The following is a 16,342-nucleotide window of genomic DNA, read 5'->3' on the forward strand; positions in this document are numbered from 1 at the left end:
TTTTTTATTATAATTTTTTTTGTAACTTTTTTTAAAATATTTTTACTATTTTTCAGACTCCCTAGAGTACTTTAACCCTAGGTTGTCTGTACGATAGTATCATATACTGCCATACTACAGTATGGCAGTATATGGGGATTTTCCTCCTCATTCATTACAATGTGCTATCAGCACACTGTAATGAAGGGGTTAAAATGAAATAGCTTCGGGTCTTCGGAAGACCCGAGGCTACCATGGAGACGGATCGCCGCTCTCCGATGACGTCATGGGGAGCGACGATCCTAGGCAAGATGGCGACGCCCATGCGCCCAGCTTTCCCGGCAGCGATCGCTGTTATAACAGCCGCGATCGGTGCTAGCACCGATCGCGGGTGTTACCGGTACGTCTTTGCTGCAATACCACTCCTGCCACACATTGCATATGTAGCAATATTGTACACGATCTGTACAGATCTAGGTTAAATGAGAGGTCCTGATCATCACCTTCTGAAGACACGGCAGAGGGCGAGGCTCTAACCCAAGATGGTGATGCCCATTCGCCGCCAGCTGTAATATGCTGCTGCCAGCTTTGCTGTGCTGGTTGTGTGCTGCAACATTTAAAAGGCATGTATACTCTGATGTGCCTGCATCTTCTTCTCACTCACCATCAGCTTATTCCCCCCCTCCCTTCTCCGCTGACTTGTATACTGAGCTTTGATGTGAACAGATAGATTACCTCCTGTCTAGTCCAGCTCTAGCGAGAACGTAATTGACCCCAAATTTTTTATTAAATAGTCAGATAAATTATTTTGGATAAAACTGACTTGTTAATTTTCTGCACAGTTGTCAATGGACACTGGATATTGTCTGTATCTGGATAACCTAGTTGTTTATTCCATTTGAAGGTGGGATTACAATCTATTGCATATTTGGCTTTTCATTTTTCCTTTGAATACATGCAAATATGTGAAACAAGAACGGACAAATGACGGAACAAAATGAAAGGAATAAATCAATGACACATTTATTGACATGAATGTGATAGAGGCACAAAACAAGAAATGAAATATAAATTCTTTATGCAGAACATTAATATTATTAAAAAAAAATACAAAAAAACAGAAGTATTGCCATTTACTGAACACAACATCACAACTATATATTACATGTAGTAAAAATAGAAAAATAGAAATATATTCATCCCATAATGTAAAAAAAAATTATGCAAAATGTGTGTCCTTCAATATTTCTCTTTTTTTCACAAACAATTCAATATTTCAATATAAGATTATTAGATATTTTCTTAGAAGACTTGTCATCTTTTGTGCACACTTTAGCAAATAAAATTTGCTTTCAACATTGACCCCTTAATGATGAGCGCCATATTTGTACAGGACAGCGCCGTCAACTGGTTCATGGAAAGTTTTCTTAATGCTCACCTAAAGGGGTTGTCCGACTATTTAAAAAACTTAGCATTTGGGCTGGGGAGCGCTTTTTAAAAAATAAACCTCCTCCGACGCTCCCGTTCTCTTTCCTGATACAGTGCTAGGACATAGGGATGGGTGGGCATGCTAGGACATAGGGATGGGTGGGCATGCCAGGACCCCGGAAGTTGCTGGAGCGGAGGTGCAGTGCTCCTGTAAACAAATAGGGGGCAGCTACGATGGAGACCGGGAGCGCCACAGGAGGTAAGTTTTTCTTTTTTAAAGCCCTCCCCATTCTAAAAGAAGGGGTAAAGAGTAGGTAAGTTTTGAAAGTGCTCACATGTTGGTATAGAGGCAGCAGGATTATTGCAAGTTCATATGAGGAGGTGGGCTTTCAGGTGAGGAATAGACAAGTAGGTCTTATAAAGGCTGGACACTGGAATATACGGTCATCAATGTATCAAGAATTCAGGTCATGAATGGCCTTTTACATCATTGGTAATATTGTAAATTGAATGACTGTAAAACAGGTAGACGGGGAAGAGGCTGACAGGGGTGAGTTGGATTGGAAGTTGTATAATTCTTTTAGATGGGGGGCACAGGTGAAGGCGTTAGAGCCAGACAGAAAGGAGATAGAGGTACAATATATACTCTATTATATAGGTGGCTGCTTGTGAAAAGCTAGAAGAGGAGAATATGTGTCTAATTAAGTTAATGTACTGAAAATGCCAACCCTGTATTTGCTTCTAGACCTTGTTTTACTCTGCTGAACTGCTGGATAACACCTCACAAAGCTGCTTTTTGTAATGAAATGAAAACCAAATGAACATGAGTCTATAGCAGCAAAGTGCTAATCTGGTTTACTAACCCACAGTGCTCCCAATTTACCCTAGGGAAATGGGAAACTGCCGATACAAGCTGCCACAAAAAGCAAGTCAATTTTCTCATTATGCAATGAAATAATATCCTTAAACAATTGCAATAACACAAAAAAGAAGGAGCTTGTATGACAAAGCCTTTACTGTTTCAGTGTAATTTGGTCCTTTGTTCTCACCCGCCAAGGACACAGAGAGCTACTGAGAGAATTAAACCCTTCCTCTCCATGACATTGAAGACTCAAAATGCTGCCTGGTAAAATATGTTCCAGAAGCTTTTGCTATAATTCCTTGACCTACAGATGTATAAGTATGTGCAGAGCATAATGAAGAATGACTTGCATATCAAGAATGGCACTTGCTATGAGGCATTGTGAAGGAAGTATTCAAAAAGTCAACACTAAATTGTTTGGTAGTGTGCACTGCAAGAATTGTCTTCAATATACATGGTAGCAGCAGTAGTCTGCTAAAAAATAAACAAAATAAGGAACACTAAAACACCACAGCCTAGATCTCAAGGAATTAATGGGGTATTCCCACGAAGACAAAATTTTTAAATATACTTAGCATAATAAAATAATATTGAACTAGAGAATGGGGCAGATTTACTTACCCGGTCCATTCGCAATCCAGCGGCGCGTTCTCTGCGGTGGATTCGGGTCCGGCAGGGATTCACTAAGGCAGTTCCTCCGATGCCACCAGGTGTCGCTGCTGCGCTGAAGACCATCGGAATGCACTGAAGTTCACCAAGCCATCGTGGGTGAAGGGAAGTGCGTGCCGAGCGACACTTTAAAAAAAAAAAAAAAAAAAAAAAAAATCGGGTTTTTTTACGGCCACGCCCCCCGTGCATGCTGGCGCCGATGCGCCACAATCCGATCGTATGCGGCAAAATCCCGGGGCAATACAGGGAAAATCGGCACAAAACTGAAAAATTCGGTTAACCCGTTGCAAAAACGCGAATCGGGCCCTTAGTAAATGAACCCCAATGTGTTAACAAAAATGCAGCATTTCACATTCCAACCTGTCTCTCTCAGTCCTGGAGGTTGTCCCTGGATCAGACCGTAAATCTTCTGGCAATTCCCTCTAAGCTTAGGTTACATTGGAGGAGAAGGTGGAGGGGTAGGAGGCAGACAGCACACTACAGACACTTTCTGGTTCAGTGGTGCTTCTAGCAGCCATAGGGAGAAGACATCAACAGCTTCTCTCAGGGTGACATAGAAGAGCTGACTTTGTTTTATTAATTTGGTGAGACAGCAGAGCTGAGCGTGGTTTAGTTTCTTATATCAATCTCAAGACTCTGATCTCTCATCTCTCTTTTTGTATGTGTCAGATGCTAGTAGAATGTTGAGAAGCCAAATAAAAGGGAGATAAACCCTGGACACTGATAATTTAAGCACATTGTCAGCACACAGCATCTCATAGCACAAAGGGATCATGAATTTTCTGCTTAGAGTGTCCCCACCCACAATCTGGAATTTAACACTGACCATCACTGAGTTATAGGAGCTAAAACAGCAATAAAACTGAGTAAAATTTCCAAGTGAGGGGTGAAAAATTATTGTGTAAACATGACTACATGACTATATTTCACGGAAAAACCCATTAAAATATTATAGTTCAATTCTGTATTATAACATAGTGGAATTTGTCGAGAACAATAAAACATAAAAATGCTCAATGAAAAAATGTACAGCCCATGGTGGTCTATAAATGTAATAATACTGAATCCAATGGAAATACCACAAGACAAGGAAATGAGGCTCAGAAGTGTGTGTGACCTCCACATGCCTGTATGACCTCCCTATGGGGATTCTCCTTATGAGCTGGCTGTGTGCATGTAGCCCAACAGTTAGGGAGTTTATGGACACATGTCAATCTATGAACTTTAGCTCCTCAGATTAATTGCCTGATTCAGTCAACCACCAATTGCCACTATTTGCGCCACAAAATATAGGACATGTCCTAAATGTGGGCAGACTGGGCCACTCTTTTGCCTATGGAGGGGGAGGGTAAGCAGCGCTCACCCCTCCCACCTTCTCTTCCCGACCATGTGCTTGCCTGCACCAGATTAGCGGCTGTCTAAATGTACCCTAACTCAGGGAAAACTTCAACCAGTAGCGTTCAAAGTCCAAATCTAGACAATATTTACCGTATATTCCGGCGTATAAGACGACTTTTGAAGACAGAAAAATCTTCTGTCTTCTCTGGGGTCGTCTTATACGCCGGTAATCCCGACTGCCCGCTGTGTATTCACGGCGGCGGTCGGGTCCCGGTGCATGGAGAGGGCTCACGCGCTAGCACCGATCGCGGGTGTTTTCACAGCGTGGGCTGCCGGCAAAGCTGCCGGCAGCCTCAAAAAGATAGCAGCACATGGGCGCCGCCATCTTACCTGGGATCGCCGCTCCCCGTGACGTCATCGGGGGCGGTGATCCGTCTCCATGGTAGCCTCGGGTCTTCCGAAGACCCGAGGCTATTTCGTTTTAACCCCTTCATTACAATGTGCTGATAGCACATTGTAATGAATGAGGAAAATCCCCATATACTGCCATACTGTAGTATGGCAGTATAAGGTAGGATCGATCAGACAACCTAGGGTTAAAGTACCCTAGGGAGTCTGAAAAATAGTATAAATAAAAATAAAAAAAAGTTAAAAAAAAAATTGTAATAAAAAAACCTAAAATTTCAAATCATCCCCCTTTCCCTAGAACTGACATAAATATAAATAAACAGTAAAAATCATAAACACATTAGGTATCGACGCATCCGAAAATGCCCGATCTATCAAAATATGATTACGTTTTTTCAATGCGTTTAACCCCGAAACGAAAAATAGCGTCCAAAGTCGAAAATGGCACTTTTTTTGCCATTTTTAAAATATAAAAAAATCTATAAAAAGTGATCAAAAGGTCGTACAGTCCTAAAAATGATATCATTGAATATATTATCAAATTTCACAAAAAATTACACCACCCACAGCTCCGTACACCAAAGTATAAAAAAGTTATTAGCGCCAGAAGTTGGCAAAATCAAAAAAATTATTTTTGTACAGGAGGTTTTCATTTTTGTAAATGTATAAAAACATTATAAAACCTATACAAATTTGGTATCCCCTTAATCGTACCGACCCAAAGAATAAAGTAGACATGTCATTTGGGGCGCTCAGTGAAAGACGTAATATCCAAGCCCACAAGAAAATGGCGCAAATGCGTTTTTTCACCATTTTCATTGCATTTTTTTACCGCTTCTGAGTACATGGCATGGAATATTTAATAAAGTAAAAATTTAAGGTACAGTATGGTAACATTTACAGTAAAATGGACCATGGTAATGTTGTTGTTGTATGCCTTATGTTTATGAGCGACAGTTTTCCTGCTATATACCTGCATGTCATAAGAATTTAAATTAAAAAAAGGACCATGTTAAATTTTTTTTTATTTTTACCGGTGTTTTGTATGCGTTGGAAAAGGGGTAAACTCTATATTTTAAACAGGAAAGTAGGGGGGTCGTCTTATACACCAGGTCGTCTTATACGCCGGAATATACGGTACCTCATTTCCATGTTCTGATGGTTCTCCCCTGATCACTTGCCAAGCATCAACATTAATATCCCAAATTAGGAAATGGCATAGATTGCACTATAGCCACAGTTAATAGTAGAAATGCAGCTGGAGTACTACAGTATGTCCCAACTACTTATCTCACCCAGATCTCCAAATGGATGCCTTGACAATGTATTATTTATTTACTTAATATGCTTGTTAAGCTCCTGTCCAATTTCCGGTGCTCGCATAGTTTTGAATATAGCTGCAGGACGCAAGCATGGCCTGAAGCTTCATTCAATTGCTGAGAATAGGGCCTGCGCTCTTGTAATAGTTGGGGGTCCCAGCACCCATCAAATTATTATCCCCTAACCTGTAACAGCAGTCAGATAAACGATTTTATGAAATAGCCAATACCCCTTACAAACGTACAACCCTTATAACCCAATATCTGTTAGAGTTTGAGTAATATTCACAAACTCTGGTTTCTCGTCTCAAGGAGGATCAGAAGGAAATGGACAGAATATGAGTTAAAAGAAATCTACCATCGGGAAACTACTTTCTCAAGTAGTTCTCGATGCAGATTCCCCTTCCTTGCAGCAGCGCATGGTCACGACGTGTCAGGCACCAGAACAGTATACAGTATGTATACGTGTCACAGCAAAGGGTCTAAATGTGCTACTTCAGGTTTTGTATGGAGTTTCCACACACATGACCGCTTAGTCTTATATTGTGCATGCAAACAGTGTGGTTAGGCACAGTGCATACAATGCACAAGTGGACATTCCTGCCCAAATTTCCAGCTTGGCTGCTCATGCTCTATTAACACACCAAACAAGGAGTGCACTATCCTTTTATAGAAATCCAGATACTCATTAGACAGAAGCTCTATGATGAAATATCTCATTACTCAAATCCACAGGCTTTCCTGACATCAGATTATTGAAAGTAAATAAAAATCAATTGTCTTGACTAAAAGATGATTAAATATGCTGAATCCCTATAGATCTACTTCATGAACTTTTTTGCTACTGAACTGATTTTCTGCCTCCTGTAATAGAAAGGAATATGGTGGACATAAATTACATTAACGGCAGCTTATAGTTATAATAAAACTAAAGTCGTAAGCGTGGCTATAACTGCGGTACCAGTAATGGAGAGTTATGGGCTTCATACTGTACATACTGCAGGGCGAAATCAAAACATAAGTCAACTGTGATCTCACTCACAAAAAGTCAAAAAGACTTTGTAAAACCTGAGCATTGGGATGGTGGCGGATATTTTCCACAATATGATTGATTCTACCCATGAAAAACAAATTGTAACATGCCTCACTGAATAACTTTGCATAACCATAATATGTTTACATATTTTTATGTAAGGACCTGTCACCCATATAAAGGCACTAGGAGCTGCTTACTAAGGCAAGAAGCTCCTAGCGCTATCTCAGATGTAGAAGTGTTACACTGCTAGCGTTATAAGAACCCTCCAATAAAGCTAGCACTGTATACACTGTAACACTGCCGCGCTGTATAATGAACGCCGGTCCGCGCTGTAAGCATATTAATGAGGGGGTCTGCTTCAGGCGCTGCTTCTCTCCTGGACCACCCCATCCACTCCATAGGCGGTCAGTGACTGCCGAGCTTTATGTGGTCGTCACACCCTCCTAGTCCCGCCCCCTCATGAATACACTGTAGCACTAACAGCGTAGTCAGGCGTTTCCATTGTACAGTGCGGCAGTGTCTGCTAGCTTTATCAGAAGTTTCCGATAACACTAGCAGTGTAACACTACTACATCTGTTGTACCACTAGGAGCTGCTTACTTTAGTGCCTAATGCCTTTTTATGGGTCACTGGTCTTCTTTAACGTAGCAAAGACCAAATCTGCACTTTGTGGTCAAACAGGGAATACCAAGAGAGCACTTCTTAGACAACTCCCTTAGGAGTGACACGCTGAGGAGATAATCTAAGATGCACTAGAAGTCTAACATGTTTAAGCCACATTTTTAGAAAGTTTTTAAAAGGCTCAAAGGACATCTACCACCAGGATGAAGGATTGTACACCCAGATCACTGACATACTGGTGTCAGCATCTGTTCTTCTTGGAGCTTCTGATGCCCTGGTTTTTAAGAAAAAAAAAGACTCCCTTGCATATTTTTTAAAGCCTTTTTTGTAAAAACCAGAGCACAAAAAGCTTAAAGAAGAGTGGATCCTGCCAGAAGGGGCACACACCGGTATGCCAGGGGGCTTAGTTTACAATCCTTCATCCCCAGCAGCCATAGTGCCCATAGAGCCCCCAACTGATGCCACAGTGCCCCCCAGCAGCCACAATGCCCCAAATGCCCCCCCAGCATCCACACTGCCCCAGTTCACTAGCAGCCACAGTGCCCAACATCAGCCACAATGCAACTCCTGCCCCTCCCCTGTCCCACTGAGGGAAAACAACAGCAGCGGGGGAGTATCAGAGGTACCGTGCCCCTATTGTGCATTCCCGTCGTGAGAAGCATTGGGGCAGATCGCCAGAGCTATGCCGGATAGCACAAGGATGTAAGCCGGATTTGGCCCGGGGGCCTTGTGTTTGAAACCCATGGTCTAGGCTAATTTGGCAATGTCTAACTTTTACACAGTTTTAGTTTCTCTTCCCTTGTAAGTAAATATCCATTAAATGTGATTCATTTAAACGGGGTCTTATATATATGTGTTTCAGGTAAGGCAATTGGGATGTGCCCCCAAAGGTAACAATGACTGATGAGCATGGGGACAATTTCTGTGTAGCGCTGCAATAAACAGAGCAGCACTACAAAAGTAATAAATCATGAGATGCTTATGGCTTCCTTGAAAGAAGAGTTTATAAAGGCTGATAAAAATAATACATCTAGGTGCTCAATGGAAGAGTGTTAGCAAAAAAGAAATTAAATTTTTTTTTTATCAACCAAAGTGGAGCACGCTGGTTCTGTTGTACATCATGTTTATGAGCAGGATAGAAGAATGTATAGAAAATATCAAAGGCCAAAGGGCACTAAGAAAATAGGAAAAAGTACACAAGGAAAATCACCTAATTTATGAGGTGACTAACCCTGTTAGGTCCTAAAGTCCAGCCTGCGATGCCCTATGTCATTTCGTAGCCGGAGCCCTGATCAGCTGCCACCCCGACTGGAACCTGTCTCTCTCAAAAGATGGCCGTATCATAGACTTAGGTAGAGGGATAGTTACCACAGGCAAGTATTAAATTGTGGGATATCAGATTTCTCCCAACATGGCACGTTTCCCCCCCGATGGGATATCATCACAAAAACAGAGGAATAACCCTTACATGGTCCAATGATCACATCACAACATCTAGCTGCTGTAACTTAGTTATGAGTTATAGCAGCTATAGATGCGCATGCTCAGTATGTTACAGCCAGGTCCTGAAGACAGCCAGAAGACCCTTGCAAGCCGCGGTTGGGTGTTGGCTATAATATACAGGGTGCAAGGTAAGTTATAACAAACAATTATATTGTAATGCAAATGCTTATAAAAGGCAGAGAGGCATTTTTGCACTGCAGGTGTCATGGGCTTCTGCAACTTGTCTTTAATGAAAATGAGGTCCCTGGTGACAGGTTCCCTTTAATACATATATCTAGGCCAGTGATGGCTAACCTATGGCACTGGTGCCAGAGGTGGCACTCGGAGCCCTTTCTGTGGGCACTCAGGCCATCACCAGAGAGAACTCCAGGTATCTTCCTGCAGTCCCAGACAGCCCAGGACTTGCTGTGCAGAGGTATTTTAAAGTGACAGCTCTAACTGGGACCAAATACTGCAAAATTGTAACCGCGCCTCCCAAATGTCCCTTTTCTTGGAGTAACATCCTTTGGAATCTACCTCTTGAGTTTATATATAGAAAAAAATGTGACATTATGACAAATATTCTTTGGACATTGCACTCAAAGTGTGTTCAAAAATTCACTAATTCTTTTGCCACAAAAGATTTTCTTAGTTGAACTGTGCAGAACACTACCTGACTGGTTGTTCATCATGCGGACAGCCTTGGCTTTAGCCAGTTCTAAAGCTGTGACCCATCGTTGTCTCTCCACTTCGCAGTTTGCCTTGAGATGATATGTGCGGCCACCATTGGACAGCACAATGTTACAGGAATCTTCAGTGTCAATATGAGCTGTAGACAGGTTAATGGTTCCTCGGCAAGTATGGGCCATCTCGGCCTGTGTCCTAGAGGATGACAGATTGTGAAATAATGTAAATTAACGAACCAAAGCATGAGGTATCAAAGTTTTACAAAGTAACGGCAAAGATTTTGAGACAGTCTTTTTGCAGCACTAAGCATGAAGACAAGATTTTTGAATATACTCAGGATAACAAAATGACACACATTCTCTAATTCAATGTTATTAACAAAAATACAGCATTTCATAGATATAACTCAGACCTGTCTCTATCTGTCCCGGGGTATACAATTTTGGTTGCTCTGGGATTCCACCACAAATTTTCTGAATGGATGGGCAGGCAGATTCCTGACATGAATAGCTTCTCCTATCTGCAGGATGCAGTTTGCTGTCTGCATCCAGTTCCTCTCTCCTGCATTACAAGACAAGCTCACACACAGACACTTTAAGCCAGCAAGCAGCGTGTAGAGAATGACACTACAAACTACAGATAAGATCTTTATAGAAGGGGAGGGAGGCATGTAGCAGAGCTGACTATGTGTATGTTATAGTTCAGATTTAGGGAAGCTGAGAGTATCATTGTGTGTTATATCCATCTCATGGATCTCATTGGGGGTCATTTACTAAGGGCCCGATTCGCGTACGCGATCGGATTGTGGTGCATCGGCGCTGGCATGCACGCGACGGAAATCGGGGGGCGTGGCCGAACGAAAACCCGACAGATTCGGAAAAACCGCTGCATTTAAAAAAAATAAATCTGCCGCGGAGCTTGCACTCACCTTCACTCAGCCCGGCTTGGTGAACTCCGTTCCGATGCTTTTCGGAGGAACTGCCTTAATAAATCCCGGCCAGACCCGAATCCAGCACAGAGAACGCGCCGCTGGATCGCGAATGGACCGGGTAAGTATATCTGCCCCATTATCTCTGATCTGTCCCATCTCTCTTTCGGTGTCAGATACTAGTGAATGTCGAGAAGCTAAATAAAAAGGGTAGATAACCCCCTCCTCTGGTGTTCTAAGCACATTGTCAACACACAGCATCTTGTAGCACAGAAGGATCATGAAATGTCTAAACATTTGTGTTAGTTGTGTAAACATCACTAGGGGAATAAAATTTGAGAACTTTCTTTCATTGGCAAACTTCTTTAAATGACATCTACCATCAGATTATCTGATGGTAGACATTTATTACTTAGCTCCCCATCCCGAGTTTCATGAGACCTCTAACAATCTAATATTGATACCATATAGTCAGTTGTGGATTATAATATGGGAGGTTTGGGCGGTAGCCCAGGACCCAAGCATACTAGGGAGCCCATGCCACCCAAACCACCCATTAATCTTTATACTCAGAAGGAACTAAACCCATTAGAAATTCTCATACATCTCTTCCTGCTCTCAATACACATTTAAACAAGAGCCATTTCAGGTCCTCCAAAAGGTCCTGAAACAGCAGATTGAAAGCAGGCAGAAGGGACGCAACCCCCAACCCCAATTCCAAGCTTGTAGGTGCCGTAATACTGATACAGCCCATTTCTTCTTTTTGCTTATCTATCCCAATCATCTTCGGTGTTTTAGGCTGGATACAAATGGATGCACACTCTCTGTACCAAATGCGCATGTAAAATCCATCCCACAATCTGAAGTGATATATTCGGATTCATGGTAGATATGTGTCACATTATGCCGAAGAACATTAATATGTTGTGAAATATAATATCCACAGTCCATGTCAATATTCTGCATTGTGTGTAGGGGTAGCCTAGATATTACAGGTGGTCCCCTACTTAAGGACACCCGACTTACAGACAACCCATAGTTACAGACAGACCCCTCTGATCTCTGGTGAAGCTTTCTGAATGCTTTACTATAGTCCTAGATTGCAATGATCAGCTGTAAGGTGTCTGTAATGAAGCTTTATTGATAATTCTTGGTCCCATTACAGCAAAAAATGTTTAAACTCCAATTGTCACTGGGGCCCAAAATTTTTTTTCTGGATCTACAATTATAAAATATACAGTTTCGACTTACATACAAATTCAACTTAAGAACAAACCTCCGGACCCTATCTTGTACGTAACCCGGGGACTGCCTGTACATCGATTACAAAGCTACTTTTATCTGCAGTTTCCCCCAGATCCTGGTGGGCATCTAACCACAATGTTAATCCCTTTAAGAGTTTAATAATTTTTTTCTAACAGGTAGAAATATCCATTCGCTGATCCATGCGATATAGAATACCTCTGGGGTAGTACATGTTACTATAAATGGGCTTAATCATGAAAATACATTAAGACACATGAAGACAGTGACGTAAGATAATCAATAGCTTCTAACATTCCATTCTAAGTCTCCATTCCACTAAAATATGCTTTATTGGAGATCTGAATTACAATGTACATGAGCAGGAACAATGGGGTTAGAAGTCAAAATGTTCAATTACAGACTGCTGCACGAATACAATGAGAAGATAACAGGGATCAGAAAGAACTGCAGCTTATATTTTACATCAGTAATAATGGTATTGTAATCTTCTAGCCCACAGCCTGTGTACCCTGGCACTTCTGCTATACACACACACATACACTCACCGGCCACTTTATTAGGTACACATGTCCAACTGCTCGTTAACACTTAATTTCTAATCAGCCAATCACATGGCGGCAACTCAGTGCATTTAGGCATGTAGACATGGTCAAGACAATCTCCTGCAGTTCAAACCGAGCATCAGTATTGGGAAGAAAGGTGATTTGAGTGCCTTTGAACGTGGCATGGTTGTTGGTGCCAGAAGGGCTGGTCTGAGTATTTCAGAAACTGCTGATCTACTGGGATTTTCGCACACAACCATCTCTAGGGTTTACAGAGAATGGTCCGAAAAAGAAAAAACATCCAGTGAGCGGCAGTTCTGTGGGCGGAAATGCCTTGTTAATGCCAGAGGTCAGAGCAGAATGGGAAGACTGGTTCGAGCTGATAGAAAGGCAACAGTGACTCAAATCGCCACCTGTTACAACCAAGGTAGGCAAAAGAGCATCTCTGAATGCACAGTACGTCGAACTTTGAGGCAGATGGGCTACAGCAGCAGAAGACCACACCGGTTGCCACTCCTTTCAGCTAAGAACAGGAAACTGAGGCTACAATTTGCACAAGCTCATCGAAATTGAACAGTAGAAGATTGGAAAAACGTTGCCTGGTCTGATGAGTCTCGATTTATGCTGCAACATTCAGATGGTAGGGTCAGAATTTGCTGTCAACAACATGAAAGCATGGATCCATCCTGCCTTGTATCAACGGTTCAAGCTGGTGGTGGTGGTGTCATGGTGTGGGGAATATTTTCTTGGCACTCTTTGGGCCCCTTGGTACCAATTGAGCATCGTTGCAATGCCACAGCCTACCTGAGTATTGTTGCTGACCATGTCCATCCCTTTATGACCACAATGTACCCAACATCTGATGGCTACTTTCAGCAGGATAATGCACCATGTCATAAAGCTGGAATCATCTCAGACTGGTTTCTTGAACATGACAATGAGTTCACTGTACTCAAATGGCCTCCACAGTCACCAGATCTCAATCCAATAGAACATCTTTGGGATGTTGTGGAATGGGAGATTCGCATCATGGATGTGCAGCCGACAAATCTGCGGCAACTGTATGATGCCATCATGTCAATATGGACCAAAATCTCTGAGGAATGCTTCCAGCACCTTGTTGAATCTATGCCACGAAGAATTGAGGCAGTTCTAAAGGCAAAAGGGGGTCCAACCCATTACTAGCATGGTGTACCTAATAAAGTGGCCAGTGAGTGTATATGTGTGTAGCAGAAGTGCCAGGGTACACAGCAGAAGTGCCGGGGTACACAGGCTGTGTGCTAGAAGATTTATCACAATACCATTATTACTGATGTAAAATATAAGCTGCAGTTCTCTCTGATCCCTATATATATAATAGTTTCTGTCATACACAAAGCCCTTGAAGCAGCACTCCAGCATCATACAAGCATTGTCGTAATCCAACCCTCACCGATTCATTAGTGATCCCAATGTATTAACTCACTTTAAAAGCAGAACACCGGGAATAAACCGCTTACACGTTTCAAGCTCCTCAGTTCTTAATCATTGCAAGGTTTATAGTCTCAAGTGCTCAGATATACAAAACCATTATAGATAATGCAACTACCGGTACATGAATTAATAATTTTGAAAGAACTTAACGCTGATGGATAACACAGAAACATAAAAATGAAGGGAAACATCTAGAAAATGTGATGTCACACCGGTGCACCCCGAGGGCTATAATTTGAGGAGAGACTATAGTGACAGGGACAGGACTGCAAGTATGATAGAGATATATGATACAAGAAATCCCCTGCAGAACATCAGCACCAAACAGTAATCAGCATGCTGCCGTTTTGTGAGGAACCCAAGACTCCTTGTTTCATCAATAGATATTCTTGTCACTGTGTTTAAGTGAAACTATCATTTGAGATAACTTTGAACCACTTCACGCTCATTGACGGATTTATCAGACGCTGAGCTGATGCCGGTTCAGCTCGTCATCAGAGCTCAGTTGGCATCTGTATACACAGGGTGTCATCTGTACCTAACAGCTGACACCCCAGTTTAACACCCACAGTCGGATCGAGCTCCGATCATGGGTGTTTAACCAGTTAAATGCCAAGGTCAGTGTGATCACTGCATTTAAATGTCCTCTCCCATGTTTTTGGGGGGCGCCGATTGTTACTGTGGCAGCCCTTATGTCAGATCAGGACCTCAAAAGCAGTGCCTGTAAGATCTGATCTGTGACAGGATCTTATAGTCACAGTGTCAGCCTATGCGTGTGAGAAAACCCTTTAGGTATGTCCCTCCAGGACAGATAATTTAAACTACCTTCTGTTGCGATATGTGCAGGGGGCAAGTGTTGCCCACCTATGATCCACTATTAGCTACACTAATGATCTGAAAGCAGAGGTCACATTTATGCCTGTACAAGCGTCTTTAACACTTGTGCAGTCAGTTTTTTACTCTTCAAAAATAGTCCCATGTGGATAATTTCAGTATAAGGGGCTGATATCTGGTCATATGACCTGCAGCAGTTCGGATGTGAGCCCTGCCTGTCTTCTCTGCATGTCTGTATATACAGATCACTGATAACAGTGATCCTACGCAATGTTACTATAAGAACACTGATATTTGTAATCTGTATAAAACAGAGCCCCTGCTAAGTGGAGCCCCAGTTTAATACTAAAAATAAATACTAAAAATAAAAAATTTCATATTTGAAGTTTTTACAATATAGCAACCACTAGTCATGTCCAGATGAGGTGGTCAGCGGTGTCAGACATAGTCTAGTTTAGGGACCTGGTGTTGGCCATAGTCTGTTCTGGGTGGTCTGGTTCAACTTTTTTGCTGTTTACACCGAGATGTCCTGGGGGTAGTCTATTTAAGGAGAGATGATAGATTGATCTCCCACACTACACAAGAGAAAGATCAGGCAAAAAAAACTTTTCTTATTTTTTACTTTTTATTTGGGAACAATAGAGAATGTACTGTAAAGTCAAAAACTAGTGCACCAAGTTGCAAATATGGTAGAAACAGCTCTGTGACACAATGGTTAAGATGCAGAGCTAATGTAAAGTGAGTAACGCAGATTATTCTACTTACATAATGGAAGCCGTTAAAAGTCCTCTGAAATCAATGGACAATGTAACTGATATGTTACACCTACATTATTATTGATTTAGTGTTAATAATGGAGGTCTGAATGCAGGAGTAAACTGGGCCTTACAGCACCAATAATGGAGAGTTCTTGTACTGTATGTATCTGTTGCATGTGTGGCAAAACAAGTCTGATCTATTGAGGCCCCAGTGTATAAAGAGGTGGCACTTAAGGCAAAAATTGCCCTTTTCCATTCTGAAAAAAACTATTTGCATATTCCTTTCCCAGAATCATTACTGGAGTGAACATGTCCTACCAGTAGGCTCAGACTGACACACAGGTGAGAGTCAATCCCCAGAGCTAGCTATGCTGTTGGACGGATTGGATGACGGAAATAAATTTGTTAATAAATCAGCTACCTAAGGCAATCAGGTGAGTGTGTCAGGTAATATTTGCACATAGCTTTACAGTGGCCCAATATGACACCGAATGCAAGTTTCCTGTAGAAGACATATTGCTCGGCATGCTCAAGGTGATCACAAATGACGGTTTCTTCTCCTCAGTCCTCTGGAGGGTTGTGCTGGTGAGAATATGATACAAATAAAACGTCAATTCCCAGGAGTAAAATACATTGAGCCTTCAGTGAATGATGGATGTTATTCTCTACCACTGCTGTGTCACACAGACCTGGTAAAGAGATCACCTGATTC

General features: G+C 41.9%; 1 protein-coding gene across 1 annotated transcript in view; it reads right to left on the reverse strand.

The window, feature by feature from the left end:
- The window catches only part of OSBP2 (oxysterol binding protein 2), a 173,749-nt gene that overhangs the window by 121,974 nt on the left and 35,433 nt on the right, over positions 1 to 16,342 (reverse strand). Inside the window, exon 2 of the mRNA XM_072141998.1 lies at positions 9,816 to 10,024. Within this exon, the coding sequence (XP_071998099.1) occupies positions 9,816 to 10,024 (209 nt within the window). The remainder of the gene's footprint in view (positions 1 to 9,815; positions 10,025 to 16,342) is intronic.

Source organism: Engystomops pustulosus, chromosome 1 (assembly GCF_040894005.1).
Source record: "Engystomops pustulosus chromosome 1, aEngPut4.maternal, whole genome shotgun sequence".
Classification (NCBI taxonomy): domain Eukaryota; kingdom Metazoa; phylum Chordata; class Amphibia; order Anura; family Leptodactylidae; genus Engystomops; species Engystomops pustulosus.